The sequence below is a fragment of the Rana temporaria genome, chromosome 3 (genome assembly GCF_905171775.1).
Source record: "Rana temporaria chromosome 3, aRanTem1.1, whole genome shotgun sequence".
Taxonomy (NCBI): domain Eukaryota; kingdom Metazoa; phylum Chordata; class Amphibia; order Anura; family Ranidae; genus Rana; species Rana temporaria.
In genome coordinates, this window is record NC_053491.1 from 42052602 (window position 1) to 42076697 (window position 24096).

Consider the following 24096-nt stretch of genomic DNA (forward strand, 5'->3'; position numbering starts at 1 on the left):
ATAAATGCAAGCTTTATTGTGTAAAATCTAGATGAAGTGTGCACCACAAGCCCAAGACATGAGATGACAATACAAATATTAACGCAATTCAAGCAGATTGCTCTTTGTCATAACAAGCATAACATGGTACGAGAAAGCGCAATCTGCATGAAACGTGTTAATATTGTCATCTCGTGCCTTGGACTTGTGGTGCACACTTCATCTGGATTTTACTGAATAAAGCTTGCATTTATCTGAGGACTGGACTGGAGTGCGGTCAACCCCTTCTTTAAATGCATTCTTGCACACGGTACTGAAGTATGAACATCAGATATTCCTGGCAGTAAGTTTCTGCATAATATAAGGAGAAGAGGGGGAAAGGGGCTTTCAAGATGGTAACCCGTAGGTCGGACTTTAACCACTTAAGCCCCGGACCATTTCGCTGGCCAAAGACGAGAGCACCTTTTGCGATTCTGTACTGCGTCGCTTTAACTGACAATTGCGCGGTCGTGCGACGCGGCTCCCAAACAAAATTGACGTCCTTTTTTTCCCACAAATAGAGCTTTCTTTTGGTGGTATTTGATCACCTCTGCGGTTTTTATTTTTTGCGCTATAAACAAAAATAGAGCGACAATTTTGAAAAAGATGCAATATTTTTTACTTTTTGCTATAATAAATATCCCCCAAAAAATATATAAAACAACTTTTTTTTTCCCTCAGTTTAGGCCGATACGTATTCTTCAACATATTTTTGGTAAAAAAAAATCGCAATAAGCGTTTATTAATTGGTTTGCGCAAAAGTTAGAGGGCCATATTCTCTCTAAATATCCGCCTGCTGCGCTTAGGGCACTTACACTCCGATGTCCCAACTTACTGGAGCAGGTGTTGTATTCCCCAAACACTTGCTCCATAAGTTGGGACAGCGGAGTGTAAGTGTCCCGGCGTAGCCTGGCGGATCTCCAAGGGGGCGTCTTCTATTCAAATGAAGCGCGCCCCCGATGCGAAAGAACTGGGCATGCGCCGGGCTGCAAAAAGCCCAGTGCGCATGCTCCAGTTCTCGGCGGAAAACGTCAATGACGCCGACGTGTGCGTCATTGACGTAAAGTCGTATTCAAGAACGACTTACGTAAACGACGTACCCGACGAAAAAAACACGACGGGGACCCGACGCCATCCGTAACATGGCCTACGTGAGACTTGCGGAAACTTACCCCTCATATAGCAGGAGTAAGTTTCCGCTTACGCAAACTACGTTAGCGGCGGTTACGCGACGCGAACTCGTTCGGGAATCGGCGTAGAAGGATCATTTGCATACGCAAATGACTCCTTCACGTAAATGCCACCTAGCGGCGGCCGGCGTCATTGCATTTAAGATCCGCCAGTGTAAGTGACTTACAGATGGCGGATCTTAAGTGTATCTATGCAAAAATTATTCAGAGAATCAGGAGCATAGATACACTGGCCAAAAAAGGGAGTTACGATGGAGTATCCTGACTTACTCCATCGTAACTTCACTGAGAATATGGCCCATAGTGTCTACAAAATAGGGGATAGTTTTATGGCATTTCTATTATAAAATGCGATTTTAATCGTGACTCGTGACTCGTAACTGCGACATTATGGCAGACACATCGGACACTTTTGACACCATTTTGGGACTGATGTCATTTTTACAGCGATCGGTGCTATTAAAATGCACTGATTACTGTAAAAATGACACTGGCAGTGAAGGGGTTAACCTGTAGGGGGCATTGAAGGGGTTAAGTGTGACCTAGGGAGTGCTTCTAACTGTTAGGGGGTGTGGCTTGCCGTGACACGTCACTGATCACTGTTCCCGATGACAGGGAAAAGACGACCAGTGACATGTCATTAGGAAGAACGGGGAGATGTTGGGCCAGATCCACAAAGAACTTATGGCGGCGTATCTATTGATACGCCGCATAAGTTCTACGATGCGCAGCCGTATCTTTGTTTTGTATCCACAAAACAAGATACGCCTGAATGTGGGCTAGATCCGACTGATTTACGTGTTAGTACGCCGTCAGATCTAAGGTGTATATTTACGCTGGCCGCTAGGTGGCACTTCCGCGTCGAGTATGCAAATTAGCTAGATACGCCGATCCTCAAACATACGTCCGCCCGGCGCATTTTTTTACGTCGTTTACGTAAGGCTTTTTACGGCGTAACGTTACCCCTGAGGCGTACGCAATGTTAAGTATGGACGTCGGGACAGCGTTGAATTTTCCGTCGTTTACGTCGTTTGCGTAAATCGTTCGCGAATAGGGCTTTGCGTAAGTTACGTTCACGTCGAAAGCATTGACTATTTGCGAAGTGATTTCGCGCATGCGCACTGGGATACCCCACGGATAGCGCATGCGCCGTTCTTTCAAAACGTCAATCACGTCGGGTCACGATTCATTAGCATAAAACACACCCACCTCTTCACAATTTGAATAAGGCGCGCTTACGCCGGCACATTTACACTACGCCGCCGTAACTTAGGACGCAAGAGCTTTGAGAATACAGCACTTGCCTCTCTAAGTTGCGGCGGGGTAGCGTAAATGAGATGCGCTACGCCCGCCTAGATATGCGCGGATGTACGTGGATCTGGCCCGTTGTGTTTAGAGCATGTTCTAAACATGCGAAAAATGCTCTGGAGCCTACACGTGATCGTTTTTACTGACCAATTAAAAAAATGACATTTTTCTCATCATGAAAAACGGTCGTGTGTATGCAGCATTAGATGAATACCGTATTTATCGGCGTATACCGCGCACTATTTTGCCCTGAAAATCAGGGCAAAATCGTGGGTGCGCGATATACGCCGTTACCCGCTTTCCCGCCACGAGTTTGAATACTGCGCCGGCATATACCGAGCGCAGTACACTCGTGAATCTTCGGGCAGTCTCGGCGCCTCTCGCACTGACGTCCTGTACGTACAGGACGTCAGCGCGACAGTTGCCGAGCCTGGCTGAAGATTCACGAGTGTACTGCGCTCGGTATATGCCGGCGCAGTATTCAAACTCGTGGCGGGAAGGACGCGAGGACGCCGCAAGGACGCCGGACCCGCCGAAGAGGACACCGGACCCGCCGCAGAAGGACGCCGGACCCGGCGAAGAGGACACCCGAAGCCGCAGAAGGACGCCGGACCCGACGAGACCGCCGATGGACGCCGCAGAGGCAATTTGCAAAACGACTTCTGTATAGAAGTCAATGCAAGTTGCCCCGAGCCGCCCCCGAAGTCGTACAGGAACCTTTTTCTAAGTCGGAGCGACTTGCGTCGCTCCTATTAGAACGGTTCCATTGCATTCAATGGGACGTGACTCATCAGGCGGCTGAGCCGCCTGTTGTGTCGCCCCAGTGTGAACCGGGTCTTATGCTTTTCTATTTTTCATCCATCTGGCGGATCGGATCAGATGAAGGCGGACTCTACGGTCCATCTTCATTCGATCCCCCATAGGGGAGAGCGGCGCTCTGACAGGTTGGTCCCTACACAGTGTGCAGAGACAGACCTGTTATCTGCCTGCTCAGCGGGGATCGATGGAGCGATCCCTGCTGAGCAAAGCGGAGCCCGTACACGGACACGTCCATGTGAAAGGGCCCTTATAGGAAGTAAATAAGTAAACAAGTAAATAAGAAAACATAAAATAGCACTGGAGGATTTTCACTTAAGGTTCACAAAGATGTGCATATTTTTCTAACTGAATTTAATGTGAAATCTGTGAATCTAGTGTGACATTTTAAATGATAGACCTCCCTATCTTCTCGCCCCAGCACAAGAATTTGTCATATTTTATATGTACAATTTGGAATAATTTACTTGACATCTGACAACTTCCATATTACACTTGTTTCACTATACTTGTGGAAGAATATTGATATAAGGAACAATATATATCTTCAGTGGTTTGACATGATAGTTACATTTAGTGCTTTTTTGATAGGTTAAAATCTGGGGACGTAAAAAAGCTATTGAAGATCAAAAGCAAGCAGAATATGCGCTGAATGTTTCAAAGCCAATTCTGGAATTTTTTGAGAAATATTATAGGGTTCCTTACCCTCTGCCAAAATCAGGTGTGTAGACCTACTTTGTTCTATTGTACACTGTTCTATTATTATTATGTTATTATTATTATTATTATTATTATTATTATTATACAGGATTTATATAGTGCCAACAGTTTGTGCAGTGCTTAACAAAATTACAGTTACATTACAATTTGGTACAAGAGGAATCAGAGGGCCCTGCTCGTTAGAGCTTACAATCTAAGAGGGAGGGTCAATACAAAAGGTAACTCCAGCCGCACGCCAGTATCCACCAGTGCCCGCTCCTGCACAGCAGATAACCACTGCAATGTGGGCATCAGCCGATTGTCCTCCGCCATCTACAGCTGCCTCGTGGTGTCTGCTGCTAGCTGGAACTTGTTAGTTTCCTCCAGGGCGTGGCTCCGTCCTCCAACTCTCCGTCTGCTCGGCACCCGAGGAACTGATAAGCAGGCTCCATTCTGTACGCGCTGCGTTAACCCCTTGTTGAATAGACTGGAGTTAGCAGGCATGCTGATGCTAGCAGGATTTTCCCAGACATTTTGCTCATTGTGGACCACGCCAAAATGACTAGAGACTGATAGCAGGTGAATTGTCCAGTGGATGACTATGGCAACAATAAAGTCAATAGCCAATGCCTCCCTGTAAAGAAATGCCTTAATATAGTTATGCCCGTAGGCACCCCCAGGCTGCAATATAAACAAAAAAGTCAGTGTTGCTACCCATACATCACATAGAAAGCAAGGTTCCCGGGAGTTCGATCCAGAGTCACTGGCTGGGTAGAGTAATGAAGAAAAGATGATCCGCACTACGGTCGTTGCTCTTAAAAATTAGTCGTGTTTATTAACAAGCCACAGTGGACAAACACAAATATGGTTGACACATTTTAAAGCCTATAAGGCCTTAGTCATAACCTATAAGGCCTTATAGGCTGAAACGTGTCAACCATTCCTTTTTGCGTTTGTCCACTGTGGCTTGTTAATAAACACTACTAATTTTTAAGAGCAACGACCGTAGTGCGGATTATCTTTTCTTCATTACCCCTAGGCTGCTTCCTATCACTCCGGCACACGTTACTGTCTCCAGGCAGGAGTTTGGAGCAAAGTTCAAGCTTCCTGTAATCCAGTGGGAAATGTACAGTCACTGAATTGCAGGATCAGTACAAGTGTCCATCCCAGTACTGGTTGGGGTGACTGGGTAGCAGGAACAGCAATACTGAAAATCCTGGATGGTTGCTATTGACAACAGCACTGAATCAACAGCTGAATTGCAGGCAAACACACAAGTCTTTTCCCCTATTTGAATCGTCTATGCAACAGGACAAGCAAAGTCTCCCCTCTTCTGCGTTGCTAGGGGCGATAGCCAGCAGGTTAACTGTGACCGTGGATCTCGGTGGGACCTCCAAAATGTAGTGGTGCCCCAGTGGGGTCGCTGCATGTTTTAGTTTCACACATCACCCTGGTTGGCAAGACATTCATTTCAGACACACTTTGCCAGTCAATGAACAGTATTTAGCTTGTTTTTTTGTTGTTTTATTTAGGGGATTAAACTTGGATGAGGAAAGGGGACATGGGATGCCCAGATGATGAATCTTGCTGGATTGAATAAAGATGGTTGAATCTAAATAGACGGTCTCCCATACTTCACACTCCTCCAGCACACTACTTAAAGTGGAAGTAAACCCTCCTATCGTTTTCAGCCAAGGACGCGGCCATCTTGACCTCTGTTTAATCTGCAACTGCCATGATGCTGTACATGTGACCTGTTATGAAACCAGTCATTGGATGGTTTGGCAGTTTGGTTGAGAGCACAAACAAATGTGACAGCTAGCATTTCCGGCATGCCGGGAATGTTAACTGTTTTTGTAACTATGAAATTGAGGGTTTACTTCCACTTTAAGATCACATTGCTTTCTCTACTGTACAATCTTAGATTCCTGTCACCATTAGCACATGGTTAGGCCTTACTCTGAATAAGTCCCAACATTTTACTAGTAGCCATTTGCTGGCAGTCCCCTCTGTTGCAGCAACCATTATTGATGAAAAAAGACAGTGTACTAACTGAAACTTGGTAGACTACTGATCCCAGAAAGTCCATTGCAAATCCTGCCAACCCTCCTGGCTGCAGCAACTTGACTCCAACGACACCACAGTCTCTCCCTCTGGCTTCACATCCAATCCTGGCATGTCCCTCCCAGAGCTTCTCACTTTGCTTCTCACTCACTGATCCTGGCATGAATCCCTCCTGAATGACTTGCCTGGCAATGCTCACCACTGTCTTCCTCCTGCTCCTGTTCCAGGACACATCTTAATGATTCCTGGCCTCTCCCTCCTGCCAGGTGCCCCTACAGCAAGCAGGTGTGCTCCTGAGCCGTGGCTCTGTGTGTCCATTCACACACAGGGCTACGGCTCAGTCTCGTCCCCTCTGTCTCCTGATTGGCTTACTTGGTGTGAATGACAGCAGCAGGAGCCAATGGCTCCCTCTGCTGCCAAAGGCCAATCAGGAGCGTGAGTCCCCGGAGAGCCATGGACATTGCTGGAAGGAGAGGATGCTCAGGTAAGTATTAGGGGTTGTTTGCACACGGAAGCTTTTTACCTTGCATGAAGGTAAAAAACCTTGTACCTTCACAACCATTTTAAGCATACCACCGTGTGAGGGCCATGTTGTCGCACAAAATACACAGGTGATTCATGCACCCGCATGTATGCAGCCTCAGTCATGTCAATTAGGACGCAGCTGCTGCACGGTCACAGCTGCTGCTCCCACTTTGACATCCTTGGGGGTGAATGCAGACAGTGTGGGAGAGAGAGCACGCACCCGCGCCCATATGGTTCTCAAATTGGGAGCAGCGGCTGTGTCCATGCGGCCACTACGTCCCAACTGACATGGACAAAACTGCCTGCACGATGATGTATAGGACACCTGTACAGCTCACACGGGAAAAACAAGGCCCTCACACGGGTGTATGCTATATACACACATGTGAATGATGCCTAAGCATGATTCCTGATTATGTCACCATTTCCGCATGGCTTTGTTTGTTTACAGGTGTCATGGATAGTACCAGCTGCTGGAGTATTTCCTTCTCTGTGCACATATGGAAAGAGGCACTTTTTCCTGGGCCTTGTTCACAAAGGTGGCAGAATTACAGAAAAAATGGTGGTTGATCCATATTTTTAATACACGCACACCCCAAACCACTCCCTGGCAAGTTAACATTGCAGACAGACATCTCTGTATATACTACCACAGCTGGGGCAAGGCAAATTTTATACAGCAAGCAGTAGCACCACCAAATGACCCCAGTTAAAATGAATGGGACTGCACCACAACCATGATGCAACTTGGTTTCCCCTAAACAAGCAGATTTCCACATCTCTGGGTTAGAGCATCTTCAATGGCCTCCAAACTGCCTGTAAACCGGGTCTGAAAAGAGATCTAATGGGTGGGAAAATACAGACACCCACGAGAACAAGTCCTAAAAAATGACATTACAGTGTGTAAAAAAATTATGATGAAAATAAAAGTCTAAAAAAATATTAAAAAAATCTAAATAGCAAAAATATTTTCCCACTTTTTTGCCCATTTGTAAGCCCATACTAAAAAATCTGAGCAGGGCATTTAAAAAATACCACCAAATGCAAGGTTTTATGTGCTTAGAAAACAATTTATGTGGGAAAATTGCTGCAAAATTTGGTCAGAATATCTTGGCATTAATGATGGTCACCAGGGATGGACTGGCCATAGGGATTACAGGGAGTTTCCCGGTGGGCCGATGGCTCAGTGAGCCATTTTTAAAACAGAGATGCTGCTTGGAGGACTTTTTTTAACGCCCTGGCAGCGCCCCAGTGTGAAAGCACTCAGGCTTTCACACTGGGACTGCAGCGGAAGCGTTTTTCAGTCGCTTTACAGGCGCCCAAAAAACGCCTCAGTGTAAAAAGGGGTCCTACACTCACCCCCTCTCTTTTACACTCACTCTCTTTTTCTTACACTCACCCCCTTTCCCTCAACCCTCCCTCTCTCTCTCTCTCTTATTCCCCTCTCTCTCACCCTCTCATGATATACAATAATGTGTGTAGGGGCCTTTTGGTGGGCGTGATTTTTCGGGGGGGGGTGGGGGCAGCATTTTATTGAATTAAAGTGGGCCGGTCTGGATGAAGTCCAGGGCCGAATTTTTGTCCCAGTCCAGCCCTGATGGTCACCAAAAGTTTAAACTGGCAGGACCTTAATAAAAGCTTTCAAAGGAATAAGAACATTTAAACTGTGATGCCGCGTACACACCATCACTTTATGTGATGAAAAAACGTCACTTTAAATGACCGTGTGTGGGGGAAAACGTTGTTTTATGTCTTGTGAAAAACGACAAAAAAAATTGAAGCATGCTTCAATTTTATGTGTCGTTTTTCAAAACGTCGTTTTTTACTTCACAGAAAATGTCGTTTTTTTTTCATCACATAAAGTGATGGTGTGTATGCGGCATTATAGTTGTAAGTTGGCTTAATTTGCCTGGTGTTTTAAAAATTAACATGATCTTTGATTATGCATAAAAAATGGAAGCTTGAAGGGTAACACTTTGCACCTTGTCCCCATGCTGATCAGGACAAGGGCCTCTTCCCAACAACCATGGGTGGTGTTTGTCCGGGTCTGCGGGTGGGGGGGCTTATCGAAATGTATTGATTTACACACCTCATGCAACATTTGCTCCCAAAGTCGGAGTGTATGAACCCGGCCTAAAGGGATGCAGACCCAGCAGCAGCTGGTTGATAATTATGAAACCACTCCCATAAGACTCACTTTGCACAGGGGCACATTGGTACACACAGTGATTTTTTCAGAATGAAAAAAAAGGTAGGAATCTGCAACAAAGTTTAATAAAATCCTTGTAATGTACATAGATCACCCAGAGGGGAATGTTTTTTTTTCTCAACAAAAGTGGGGTTATGCTTTAAAGCAGAACTTAAAGTGGAGGTTCACCCTCAAAAAAAATTCTGACATCACATGGAGTCAAGCCATCCTACCGACAGAATGCCGGTGTTTTTTTTTTTTTCTCAGCACATACCCCCCGGGACTGGGCGTTCCCAAGCACTGCCTGTGATTGACAGGCTTTCGAACGGCGCATACTGTCCGTCACAGGTTACCGAAAAAACCCGAACGCCGGTGCGGCTCTATACGGCGCCTGCGCACCGATGTTCGGGCTCTGTCGGCAACCTGTGGCGCGCAGTATGCGCCATTCGGAAGCCTGTCAATCACAGGCAGTGCTTGGGAACGCCCAGTGCCGCGGGATTGCCGGGGGGTGAAAATCGTGATAACGAGGTATGTGCTGAGAAAAGATAAAAAACCACCGGCATTCTGTCGGTAGGATGGCTCGATGGCGGAGTTCCACCCAAAAATGGAACTTCCGCTTAATCCACTCCTCGCCCCCTTACATGCCACATTTGGCATGTAATTTTTTTGGGGGGGGAGAGTGGGCTTCAGGAGGAGTGGGGCTTCCTGTCCCACTTACTCCTTCCACCGAGGGGCTGCAAAGGCGAATAATCTAATCGCCTTTTGGCAGCCCCTCCCTGTAGGCAATCGCCTGGGACACGTGACAGGTCCCAGGCGATTGCCTGTCCAATCAGATGGCGCAGCGCCGCTCACGCATGTGCAGTGGGTGCCCGGCCGTGAAGCCGAAAGCTGTCACGGCCGGGTGCCCACACTTAGAATGAAGACGCCGGCCGGAGAGGGGGGGAGAGGAGCGGAGCCCCGGCCGGCGCGTCGCTGAAACGTGGAGCAGGTGAGTGTATGTTTATTAAAAGCCAGCAGCTACACTTTTTGTAGCTGCTGACTTTTAATAAACATTAAAAATGAGTGGAACCAGGGCTTTTTTTCAGGGGGAACTTGGGGGAACTCAGTTCCACCACCTCTGGCTCAGACCCTTTGGTGCCTGCTCACTACAATCACTTGTAAACACAGAAGTCTGGTTTCTGTGTTTACAAGTGACAGCTCTGCACTCTGTGTGTACCCCCTGAACTCTACACTCTGTATGTAATGCAATCCTGGTATTTAATGCCCCTTTAACACCCTTCTGCTGTTTGTGAAATTTGAATGGGGTCGTGGTTGAGTTCCTGCACCTATTTTTTGAGAAAAAAAGCTCTGAGTGGAACACCCCTTTAATTCAAACCCACCCATCCTTGTCTCCACACTTTATTTTGTTAAGAGATCACTTTGAACCTCCCCCCCACCCCTCGCATTTCTAGTCAAGGCCATCCTGGGTAAGGGAAGATGATTCATGTAGCATTCACATACTGAAATCCATCTGCCCTTAGTTCAGACATCCTGGTAGCAGGGTGTGCTTGGCTGAGAAAGCCCCTCCTCTCCTCCAGATGAAAGAAAAAAAAAGGGCACGAAGACTCCTGGGATGTAAGACATCAATTTGGTCTAGGCCAGAAACCACAGGAAAAAAAAAATATATATATAATATCCCTTCCTATCTATTTACTAAGGTTAATAGCATAAGTATTAAAAATTGTTTCACTTTAATTCACCAGCTGATCTATCTTGCAGACCAGGTCGCTTTGCCTGACTTCGGTGCTGGAGCCATGGAGAACTGGGGGCTGGTGACATACAGAGAAACGGCTCTTTTCTGGGATCAAAGAGAATCTTCCATCGGGAACAAGGAGAGAGTTGTCACAGTGATTGCTCATGAACTTGCTCATCAGGTGCTTTCTCTTTATTCCTAGAAATAAATATAGCAACTATTTGATCATTTGCTATAGAGAAGTAGCTAAGAGCTATCACATTGATTTAAATAAAGTGGTTGTATACCCTATTTTGTGGATTTTTACCTAAAGGTAAGCCTATAATAAGGCTTATTTGTAGGTAAAATGAATATCTCCTAAACGTCAACCGTTTAGGAGATACTGTATTCACCCTGCATGCAGCCGCTGACATCAGCAGTGCATGCGCTCTGAAGGTCCGGCGTACTGTGACGGAACTTCAGAGCTTCTTGCCAGAAACTATGGCACCCGCATGCATGCGCTATTGCGGCTCTGGCCACTCACAGTGCCGCTTTAAGATCTGGCCATTTTCTCCTAGTGTTAAAGCAAGCACATGTTTGCGTTAAAGCGAACTATATTTATTATTTATAAATGCAGACACTTATCCATAGCTCCCAACTGTCCCTGATTTCGAGGGACTGTCCCTGATTTGAAACAAAGTCCCACTGTCCCTCTTTCCTCCTCATTTGTCCCTTATGTTGGTCTGATCCACAGTGGCAAAAATAACTACTTGATCCCCCTTTTGCAGGTTTGTCCACTTACAAAGAAATTAAGGGCCAGATCCAGAGAGAGAGTACGCCGGCGTATCTACTGATACGCCGGCGTACTTTCAAATTACCTGCGTCGTATCTTTAGTTTGAATCCTCAAACCAAGATACAACGGCATCTGGGTTCGATCCGACAGGCGTACGGCTTCGTACGCCTTCGGATCGTAGATGCAATACTTCGGCGTCCGCTGGGTGGAGCTTGCGTTGTTTTCCGCGTCGGGTATGCAAATGAGCTTTTTCCGACGATCCACGAACGTACGCGCGGCCGTCGCTTTCTCTTACGTCGTCTCTAGTCTGCTTTTTCCGGCGTATAGTTAAAGCTACTATTTTGCGGCGTATAGACTTGCCATGTTAAGTATGGCCGTCGTTCCCGCGTCAAAATTTGAATTTTTAAATTTTTTTGCGTAAGTCGTCCATGAATAGGGATGGACGTAAGTCACGTCTAAGTTCAAAAAATGACATTGTTGCGACGTCATTTCGCGCAAAGCACGGCGGGAAATTTCGAAATGGAGCATGTGCAGTTCAATCGGCGCGGGGACGCGCTTCATTTAAATGAATCACGCCCCCTACCTGTCGATTTGAATTCCGCCAGAAATACACTACACCGCCGTAACTTACGGCGCAAATTCTTTGTGGATTCAAAGAATGAAAAAGTAAGTTACAGCGGCGTAGCGTATCTCTCATACACTGCGCCTATCTAAATGTATGTGGATCTGGCCCTAAGTGTCTATAATTGTTATCATAGGTTGTATTTTAAATGATAGAGCCAGAATATCAACCAAAAATCCAGAAAAAAACACAGTATACAATTATAAATCGAGTTGCAGTTCAGTGAGTAAAATAAGTATTTAAGCCCCTCTCACTGCTAAGCACTTGGCCGCATCCACATTTTACAGCGGTGTGCTAAGCACGCCGCAAGTCTTGTCCCTCCTCCAGTGTCCCTCATTCTGTAGTTCAGATGTTGGGAGACATGCATCTGCCCTTAGCTCAGGCATGCAGGCAGCTGGGTGTGCTTAGCTGAGAAAGCCTCTCTTCGCCAGATGAAAGAAAGAAAAATGTCCATGAAGACTCCTGGGATGTATGACATCATTTTGGCCTAGGCCAGAAACCAGGAAGCACCTGAACCAGATACAATAATGCACAGGGCCATTTTGGAAACTGCACCATGGCCGCCTTGGACATGTGTAAAACGGCTCCATTGAGAGCCGGTCACATTCACATGTCATGCGAATTGGATGCGTTAAAAACTGCATTAATTCGCACATATGTGAACCCGGCCTCAAGCAAGTAAATATAACATACCTTCCTATCTATTTACTAAGGCAAGCAACATAAGGATTAAAATAGTTCAAGTGGATGTAAACATGAAAAAGTTTTTTTTTTTTTTTGATATCACAATGTAGGGTATAAGATTTCCTATCATCTGTGCCCAGTCTTGCCACAAATAGTTAATCCAGCTCTGAGCAATCCTCTTTTATTGTTCAGTGAAATAAAATGGACTTACAGAGAAAAACCTCAGTCCGTTCCGCCCCCTTGCTGTGAGTGACAGGCTATTTACATATCTCATGCACTAGCCTGGAGACAGGCATTATTTTTTAATTCCCACCCCCACTCCTTTTCTGAAGTCATGTGGTTACTTTTCTGGATTTTGACTGGATGTTAGGGATCATGGCAGAATTTAGTGTAAGGGGAGTGTAGAGGAGGGCGGGGAGTCTACTGACATTACGACTCCACCCACCGAGCTCCAGACAACAGATCCACCCCCAGAATCTGCAGTTTTTCAGTTCTTATAACAGACAGAGGGGAGACATTTGACAGGTAAGGATACATGCAGGAGGCATCTATATCCTTATAGATCAGCACTATGGCAGTAGTTTAGAAAGGATGAGAGTTGGTTTACATCCACTTTAATGTTGGTTGAGAAAGTTTAGTTCCGCTTAAGTTTATTTTTGTAATGGCGTGACGAATACACTGCATTTTCCATTGCTAATGATGGTAATCTGCTTTTGTTTTAGTGGTTTGGAAACCTTGTAACAATACGATGGTGGAATGATCTTTGGCTGAATGAAGGTTTTGCCTCTTATGTAGAATATCTTGGTGCTGATTTTGCAGAACCCACCTGGAACATAGTATGTGAGACATTTTATCCTATTTTGACACTGAATACATAAAGAAATGTAGAGACAAAAATGAAAAGAAAGGGTGATTTTGCTAGAGGAGACCAAACAACTCTAGAGTATATACAGTATATTAGAGGTGCACTGTATGGAAATTTTGGTTGCTGAAAACGAAACCGAAGATGCAGGATGCACTTGGCTGAAAACTGCAAATGACAGTCTTATATATATATTTTTTATATATAATTATATTATATTTGACTTTTTAACCACTTCCATACCGGGCCTATTCTGGCACTCCTCTCCTACATGTAAAAATCATCTTTTTTTTTTGCTAGAAAATTACTCAGAACCCCCAAACATTATACAGTAAAACCTTGGTTTAAGAGCGTTTTGCAAGACAAGTACAATTTTTAAGTAAATTTTGATATACAATCAATGTCTTGATATAAGAGTAGCGTCATGTCACAACCGAGTATGAAAGAGAAGAGAGGAGCCTCTAATTGTAGCAGTATGGTTACATTTAATGAAGGTACAACATTTAAAGTGGAGTTCCACCCATAAATATAACATTACATCAGTAGTTTTAGAAAAATGTCATTAGTCCTTTAAGAATTTTTTTTTTTTTTTTAGATGCCTTCAAAGTGTTGTTGCTAGGCAGAATAGTTAATCTTCCCACTTCCTGCACCTAGGTGCTTAACCTTACCAACCTACACCGCACAGACTCCTGGGAATGTAGTGGGTGTAACTTTCCAGGAGTCTGTGCACTCCCCAGTCTCGAAGAATCATGTGACTTGGACAGTACAGGTGCTGAAACCTGATCTGAAACCATTACACTGCTTGTGCAGCACTGAGCATGTGTGAGATCTGCAAGGCTGAAATCCAGGAAGTCATACAGCCTGGCTTCATGATGCCCACACTTAACATGGCCCCAGTCAATTTCTATTTTATAAAGTGTCTAAATGCTGTAACAACCTAACAAAACGGACCTTAGTTTACAGACTAACTTTACTAGAATACATTAAGCTTGTGTATTACAGGGGTATTTATATTTAAAAAGTGAAATTGTGGCCCGGAACTCCGCTTTAATTCAGCCTTTCTGGGAAGATGTACGTGAGCAAATTAAAGTAGTGACTGGGGTTGAAGTCCCTTTCTCCCCAAAGCATTTCCTTCTGCATGTCCCCCCCGATCCCTCTCCACCAATATAAATTGAGTGTGTTGCCCCATCTGCTTAACGCAGCCAGACGCTTGCTCCCAATTTATTGGAAAACTTCCAGAATCCCTACTCGGAAGGAGTGGATCGACGGGGTGAATGCGGTCAGGGAAGCTGAAGACTGGATAGTGACAGTCTGGCTTCATGATGCCCACACTTAAGATGGCCCCAGTCAATTTCTATTTTATAAAGTGTCTAAATGCTGTAACAACCTAACAAAACGCACCTTAGTTTACAGACTAACTTTACTAGAATACATTAAGCTTGTGTATTACAGGGGTATTTATATTTAAAAAGTGAAATTGTGGCCGGAACTCCGCTTTAACAACATATTGCTACACTTAGGGACGCCTCTCTTCTCTTTTATACTATGTAGCTCCTTCTGGATTTTGCTTCTAATCCCCTTGTGGAGGCTTCCATTTGTGGATGGACATTTTATGGTTACACAACCTGGTCCCATTACTATAATCTTTTTATATGGACTATAAACTTAAAGACCTATGAATAAATGGTTGCGGAACAAATCATTTGAATTTTCATTATTTCTTATGGGGAAATTTGCTTGCAATTTCCTGTTTCTTAACGAATTATGCTCGTAATCCAAGGTTTTACTATATATGTTTTTTTAGCAGAGACCCTAGGCAATAAAATGGCGGTGGTTGCAACTGTTTGTGTCACGGTATTTGCGCAGCAATTTTTCAAACAAGTTTTTTTACAAAACAAAAATGGTTCATGAGTTAAAAAAAAATGCTAACGTTAGCCCAACTTCTTTTGTATAATGTGAAAGATGATATTACGCTGAGCAAATAGATACCTAACATGTCACACTTTACAATTGTGCACACTTGTGGAATGGCGCCAAACTTCAGTACTTAAAAATCTCAATAGTTGAAACTTACATTTTTTTTTACAGGTTACCAGTTTAGAGTTTCAGGGGAGGTTTTGGGCTAGAATTGTTGCCCTTCCTCTTAAGCCCTGTACACACGCTCGGTTTTTCCGGCAGTAAAAAGAACCCGGCAGGAAAACTGCCATGGAGCTTTGGCCAGGAATCCCGGCCGTGTGTATGCTCCACGGTTTTCCCGTCCAAAAGCTCTCATGGCAGTTTTCCCAATGGGAAAACTGGTCGTGTGTACAGTACATGTTGCCGAGAATGTGTTTCTAGCACGACAGCATCTCCATGATTCTCTGCGACATGGTGCCGACATCTCGCACTCGCTGGAATAGACAAAGCACATTCCAGCGAGCGCGTCATAGAAGCGACGGGAGATCCGACTTGGATTCCCGCCAATTCTAGCTGCGGCATTTGGTATGCATTCCTGAGAGGGAGAACTCCACGCCAAATTTTAAATAAAAAAACGACATGGGTTCCCCCCCCAGGAGCATACCTTAGGTCTGGTATGGGTTGTAAGGAGACCCCCCCTACGCCGAAAAACTGACGTAGGGAGTCCCCCTACAATCCATACCAGACCCGTATCCAAAGCACGCTACCCGGCCGGCCAGGAAAGGAGTGGGGACGAGCGAGTGCCCCCCCTCCTGAGCCGTACCAGGCCGCATGCCCTCAACATGGGGGGGTTGGGTGCTCTGGGGCAGGGGGGCGCACTGCGGGGCCCCCCCCACCCCAGAGCACCCTGTCCCCATGTTGATAAGGACAGGGCCTCTTCCTGACAACGCTGGCCGTTGGTTGTCGGGGTCTGCGGGCGGGGGGCTTATCGGAATCTGGGAGCCCCCTCAAATAAGGGGGCCCCCAGATACTGGCCCCTACCCTAAGTTAATGAATATGGGGTACATCGTACCCCTACCCATTCACCTGGAGGCAAAGTGTAAGGCCCCGTACAGACGACCGAACATGTCTGCTTAAACAGGTCCGCGGACCAGTTTCAGCAGACATGTTCGGTCGTCTGTACAGCCGAGCGGACAGGATTCCAGCGAACATTTGCCCGCCGGGCCTTTTTCGAGCGGGCAAATATTTCTAAACATATTTAGAAACAGCCCGCTGGAATCCTGTCCGTCGGACATGTTCGGTCGTCTGTACAGACCTACCGTACATGTCCGAGCGGCTGCCATCCCTCGCATGCGTCGAATGACTTCGACGCATGCGTGGAAGCATTGAACTGGCAGGGCCCCTCGTCGCCGCGTATCGAGTACGTGCGGATTTCTGTATGATGGTGTGTACAGCCATCATACAGAAATCTCCGGGCAGACATGTACGCTGAAAACGGTCCGGCGGACCGTTTTCATCGTACATGTTTGCCCGTGTGTACAAGGCCTAAAAGTAAATAAACACACGACACAGGGTTTTTAAAATAATTTATTAGTCTGCTCCGGGGGCCCCCCCTGTCTTCTTTAGCTCTTTTAGCAGGGGGGCTTCTTCTTCACCGTTGTCTGGTTCTCTTCCACTCTCTGGGGGGGTCTTCTCAGCTCTCGGGGGTCTTCTCCGCTCTCCGGGGGTCTTCTCCGCTCTCCGGGGGGTCTTCCTCTATCTTCTCCGCTCTCCGCTGTTGACTCGGCGCACCCTGGTTCTTCTCCCGCTCTCCGGTGCCTTCTCCTTCAGGGCTGGCCGCCGCTATCTTCATGTGTTAGCTCAATTACTAGCAGCGGCCAGCCCGCTCTTCTGTGACGTCCCTTTAAATTCTATGTCTTCACACTGGTCCATTGCACTTCTGTTGTAGTGGTAAAAATCTTGCCTGCTGCATTTTTGATCAGTTAAAAAAACTACACCAAAAAGGCACCTCTCCATTGAAATGCATTGAAAACGCAGCAAGAACACACCAATAATGCACCTGTGTTTTTTTTTTTATGTGCTTTTTTAGTCACATGACCTATGAAAAACACACTATAAGCACAGTAATATTGCAGCAAAATCACAGTAAAATTATCATGGCAAAATCACAGTACAATCACGTGCTTTTTCGGTACCAATATATATATATATATATATATATATATATATATGTGTATATATGATATATAATCAAAACCTACAACTACTTGTGGTCCATTACTTTCATTTGTAAAACATAGCCCGATTGCAGCTGTATCATATGGTATTATTTTTCTTTCTTCCCTTTCAACTCACGCTGATTCAATTTTTTTTAATTCAATGGTAGGGAAATTAGATTAGGGACCATTATCAAATAAAAATAGCATATTTGTGCAGAATATGTATCTTTATTTATAAGGAAGTACATACTGTACATGAAATTAGTTAAATTGTTTAAATATGTACTGTAAGATTCAGTACTGTTCAAAAGTTTTAGGCAGGTGTGAAGAAATGCTGTAAAATAAGAATGCTTTCAAAAAAATATATTAAATTGTTTCTTTTTATCAATTTACAAAATGCAAAGTGAGTTAACAGAAGAAAAAATCTAAATCAAATCAAATCAATATTTAGTGTGACTACCATTTGGCTTTAAACCAGCCTCAATTCGTAAAGGTACCTATAGGAGGCATGTTAATTGGTCATCACCGACCAATCAGAACCTGCCTAGCCCGTCCTTTCAGCGGGGGAGAAGAAGAGAGAAAGCCGAGAAATTTCAAATCCTCGGACCGGTAAAGTAGGTGATCGCTGGCCTCAGGTACAGTGGAATGGGGGGGGGGGGGACAAGTGTAAATTCACCTTACAGATTTTCTGTAAAAGTGATGTAGTGGACCCATTGGCTTTGAGTAAATAACGAGAGGAGAGCTTCTGACGGGTGCAGTACTTTTATTCTTTGTAAATAAACCAGCCTATACAATGTACTTTTATTCTTTTGCCTCAAAGGTGTGCAGTAGGGTTGAACACCATAGAGGTTAATCTGTTTAACTCCTTTAACACCTTAAGCACCATAAGCACCATTAGCAAGGGGAAAACTGTAAAATGAAATACAATACATTTGTTTACATACAGTACAGACCAAAAGTTTGGACACACCTTCTCATTCAAAGAGTTTTCTTTATTTTCATGACTATGAAAATTGTAGATTCACACTGAAGGCGTCAAAACTATGAAGTAACACATGTGGAATTATACATAACAAAAAAGTGTGACACAACTGAAAATATATTTCATATTCTAGGTTCTTCAAAGTAGCCACCTTTTGCTTTGATTACTTCTTTGCACCCTCTTGGCATTCTCTTGATGAGCTTCAAGAGGTAGTCACCTGGTGCAGCACCCCATCACTCTCCTTCTTCGTCAAATAGCCCTTACACAGCCTGGAGGTGTGTTTGGGGTCATTGTCCTGTTGAAAAATAAATGATGGTCCAACTAAACGCAAACCGGATGGAATAGCATGCCGCTGCAAGATGCTGTGGTAGCCATGCTGGTTCAGTATGCCTTCAATTTTGAATAAATCCCCAACAGTGTCACCAGCAAAGCACCCCCACACCATCACACCTCCTCCTCCATGCTTCACGGTGGGAACCAGGCATGTAGAGTGCATCCGTTCACCTTTTCTGCGTCGCACAAAGACACGGGGGTTGGAACCAAAGATCTCAAGTTTGGACTCATCAGACCAAAGCACAGATTTCCACTGGTCTAATGTCCATTCCTTGTGTTCTTTAGCCCAAACAAGTCTCTTCTGCTTGTTGCCTTTCTTTAGCAGTGGTTTCCTAGCAGATATTCTACCATGAAGGCCTGATTCACACAGTCTCCTCTTAACAGTTCTAGAGATGTGTCTGCTGCAAAAGGTGGCTACTTTGAAGAACCTAGAATATGAAATATATTTTCAGTTGTTTCACACTTTTTTGTTATGTATAATTCCACATGTGTTAATTCATAGTTTTGATGCCTTCAGTGTGAATCTACAATTTTCATAGTCATGAAAATAAAGAAAACTCTTTGAATGAGAAGGTGTGTCCAAACTTTTGGTCTGTACTGTAGATTGTAAGTGGTAAGGTGAATACTGCGCTAATGCAAAAGTGAAAAATAGCTAATGGAAGCCAAGCTGCGACACATACAAAACATGTGAAACCATGCAAAAACAGAATGTAAAGGGAAAGAACAGAGATCACCAAAATGGGGGTTACAACAGAATTACAAATGTGGAGTTCCGTTATCTACACACATATATCTAAATTAACATTAAACATCAAGGAAACATGACTATATGTTCAAAGATTGGACTGTCTACAGCATATTTTAACTGACAGCATGGACACAATTTATGCCTAATGACATATATACTTTTATAAACAATGCACCTTTACTGCATACCTTGCTCCGCTTGCCAAGGGGTGCAAATTTCAGAAAACTTCAATAAACAATTGCCTTCCCACGAGGTACTGCTGGCTTGCTTGCCTCTGAATGCTGAAACAATGAGAGCCTCCTTTCTCCAAAACTAGAGGAAGGAGGAAGTGTCTGATGATTAAAACATTCCCCAGGGAAACAAGAGGAAGGCAATAAAGGTTCCACCGTCAGTCAGTGCTGAACAAAGGTTTAAAGTGACAAGCGGACAGTTACATGTGAACTTAACTTTAAGCACTATGGGCCAGATCCACAGCCCCGCAGCGCAACGTAACTTAACAGATTTAAGTTACACTGCCGCAAATTTCCTAAGTTAGGTATCGATCCACAACACACTTACCTGGAAATTTGCGGCGGTGTAACTCAAATCCGTCCGGCGCAAGGCGCTCCTAATCTAATGGGGCGAGTCCCATTTAAATTAGGCGCGCTCCCGCGCCGGACGTACTGCGCATGCTCCGTCGGGTAAATTACTCGACGTGCATTGCGCTAAATGACGTCGCACCGACGTCATTTGCTTAGACGTTAACGTAAATGGCGTCCAGCGCCATTCACGAACGTCTTACGCAAAAGACGTTGATTTTTAAATTTCGACGCGGGAACGACGGCCATACTTAACATGGCTTAGGACAACTAGGGCTCAGCCCTAGTTTTACGCGGCGTAACTCGACGGAAACGACGTAGATTTAGATCGACGGGCCGTTCGGATGTTCGGGGATCGCCGTAAGTATTCATTTGCATATTCTACACCGGCCGCAATGGCCTCGCCACCTAGCGGCCGGCCTAGAATTGCATCCTTAAGATCCGGCAGTGTAATTCAATTACACCTGTCGGATCTTAGGGCTAGCTATGCGTAACTGATTCTATGAATCAGTCGCATAGTTAGAAACAGAGATACGACGGCGTATCAGTAGATTAAAGAAGAGTAAAGAAGAACAATGAGTCCTGGAATTAATGATTTGGACACCACCGAGCCCTGATCTCAACATCAGTTTGTGGTATTACATGAACAGACACAAGGATTTGAGGCAGCCTACATTCACAGGAGATTTGTGGTTAGTTATTCAAGATGTTTAGAACAACCTACCTGCCAAGTTCCTTCAAAAACTGTGGGCAAGTGTACCTAGAAGAATTGGTTTGAAGGCAAGGAGGGTTCACACCAAATATTGATTTGACAGCATATGTTTACACCTGCCCAATACATTTGCACAGTTGTTATATGTTATATTCATCTGGGGAAAAAAATATATGTTATATATTACAGTATAATATTTGGAAAAGAAAAAGTTGGATCCAATTTAATAAATTTCATAGCAACAAACTGCATTCTCAAACACGACTGACTGTTATGTGCATAACTTTGTATGCTGCCCTCCAAAAATTTCAAACAGTATATATATTCTGTTAACTTATTCAATACATGCATGCTTACTTATCCCAACAAATACCTGCTGTTCTGTTGGAAATCCAGTTACTAACTTCCTGTAGTAGGCTTACAATACAGTACCTCTGCTGTTGTGAAATCCCAGTGAGAAAATCTACAAATGAGAATTGTGCATTTCATTAGTTAAAATTTTTATTTTATTTTACCTATTAAATGACATGCAGATAAAACAAACAGATCTTCTTCAAGAGTGAAAATTACCCTGTAAATCTTTTATCCAATCATAGTGGATGCTATAAAATAAAATGTATAGTATTGTCAATACCTTTCTATTGAAGAACCATGTTGATTGATTCAGCAACTGAGATATAGTTTGACTAATATGCATGTACATCTCACTCTTACAGAAAGACCTAATAGTACCCTATGAGGTACACAGAGTGATGGCAGTTGATGCCTTGGCCTCTTCCCACCCTCTTACATCAAAGGAAGAAGAAGTTAACACCCCGCCAGAAATAAGTGAACTTTTTGATTCCATTGCTTATAGTAAGGTGAGTGTTGTAGCTTCTGCCAGCCAATGCCCAGTGCTGTACCAAAGGTGGCACAGGTAATGGTAATACGCGTTAGCAAACCATGTGTGGTAACAGTACACCATTCTTTCTCAACTTTCTTACCTAAAAAGAACCCTGTAATGGTCACCACCGTTTACGACCTTCCATCAACCCACGACAGCTTCCGACCCTCCAACCATCCAGCAGGCCCGAACCATTCCATAAGAATTCCCTCAATAACGAGACTGGGCGACCAAGTGGCAGATGAGGTTTAATGTAGATAAATGTAAAGTTATGCACTTGGGGGCTAAGCATATGAATGCATCATACATACTAGGGGGAGTACAACTGGGGGGATCTGTAGTGGAGAAGGATCTGGGGGTTTTAGTTGATCATGAGCTCAATAATGGCATGCAATGCCAAGCTGCGGTTTCCAAAGCGAGCAAAGTCCTTTCTTGTATTAAGAGAGGTATGGACTCCAGATACAGAGATATAATTTTGCCCCTGTACAAATCATTAGTAAGACCTCATCTGGAATATGCAGTTCAGTTTTGGGCACCAGTTTTCAAAAAGGATATCGGAGAACTGGAGAAAGTGCAGAGAAGGGCAACCAAACTGATAAGAGGAATGGAGGAGCTCAGCTATGAGGAAAGATTAGAAGAACTAAATGTATTCACTCTTGAGAAGAGGAGAATAAGGGGGGATATGATCAACATGTACAAATATATACAGTTGTATTCAAAATTATTCAACCCCCACTGAAATTGATTGTTTTGCCCAGTTTGACATTGATTTTGATCATCCTGTCATCCTGCTTACAATTAAATCAAAGAGGCACGTGTAGGTCAGACAAATATAACATAACATTTATAATGAAATAACCACAAATGTCTTTTCTGTGCTCACATCATTATCAGTTTTATTCAACCCCCAATTGACATTCAATCTTAGTACTTAGTACAACATCCTTTTACAGTTATAACAGCTTTTAAACTTGAAGCATAGCTTGACACAAGTGTCTTGCAGCGATCTACGGGTATCTTCGCCCATTCGTCATGGGCAAAAGCCTCCAGTTCAGTCACATTCTTAGGCTTGCGCACTGCAACTGCTTTCTTTAATTCCCACCAGAGGTTCTCAATCGGATTTAAGTCTAGTGACTGTGATGGCCACTCCAAAATGTTCCAGCCTTTAATCTGCAACCATGCTCTAGTGGACTTGGAGGTATGCTTGGGATCATTGTCCTGTTGAAAGGTCGAACGTCTCCCAAGCCTCAGGTTTGTGACGGACTGCATCACATTGTTATCCACTATCTCCTGTTACCGAAGAGAATTCATGGTACCTTGCAGACGCTGAAGCTTCCCTGTACCTGCAGAAGCAAAACAGCCCCAAAGCATGATTAACCCCCCGCCATGCTTCACAGTAGGCAAGGTGTTCTTTTCATCATAGGCCTTGTTCTTCCTCCTCCAAACATAGCGTTGATCCATGGGCCCAAACAGTTCTAATTTTGTTTCATCAGTCCACAGAACACAATCCCAAAACTTCTGTGGTTTGTCCACATGATTTTTGCATACTGCAGTCGACTCTTCTTATTCTTTGGAGACAGCAAGGGGGTGCGCCTGGGAGTTCTGGCATGGAGGCCTTCATTACGCAGTGTGCGCCGTATTGTCTGAGCAGAAACTTCAGTACCCACATCTGACAAATCTTTTGTCAGTTCCTCAGCAGTCACAAGGGGACTTTTCTCCACTCTACGCTTCAGGTAGCGCTCAGCAGTCAAAGTCAGCATCTTCTTTCTGCCACGACCAGGTAGTGTTTCAACAGTGCCCTTTGCCTTGAATTTGAGAATGATGCTTCCTATGGTGTCTCTTGGTATGTTTAACATCTTTGCAATCTTCTTATAGCCATTGCCCTTCCTGTGAAGAGTAATCACCTCTTCTCTTGTCTTCCCGGACCATTCTCTTGACCTCACCATGTTTGTAACCACACCAGTAAATGTCTAGAAGGAGCTGAGTATCACAGTCATTTTAAAGCTGCCTGATTGGTGCTTATTAGGCTTTATTGCTGCTCCCTGACATCCACAGGTGTTTTCAATACCTGATTGAAAACACTTCAATGAACCTCTGTTCTTCAGAGTGGTAGTCTTTAAGGGGTTGAATAAATGTGTAAATGAAGAATTCACAAAATAAACATTTTCTACTGTATTACAAAACCAATTGATGTCATTTTAGTTGCATATGGTTCTTTAAGAAGTCCTTGTAGGATTTCATTCTGAATACAATTACAAATGTAC

At 44.3% G+C, this 24096-nt stretch overlaps 1 protein-coding gene across 1 annotated transcript in view; it reads left to right on the forward strand.

The window, feature by feature from the left end:
• The window catches only part of LOC120931218 (alanyl aminopeptidase, membrane), a 121602-nt gene that overhangs the window by 44538 nt on the left and 52968 nt on the right, over positions 1-24096 (forward strand). The window contains exons 5-8 of the mRNA XM_040342453.1: positions 3924-4053; positions 10567-10721; positions 13342-13455; positions 21666-21809. Of these exons, the coding sequence (XP_040198387.1) occupies positions 3924-4053; positions 10567-10721; positions 13342-13455; positions 21666-21809 (543 nt within the window). The remainder of the gene's footprint in view (positions 1-3923; positions 4054-10566; positions 10722-13341; positions 13456-21665; positions 21810-24096) is intronic.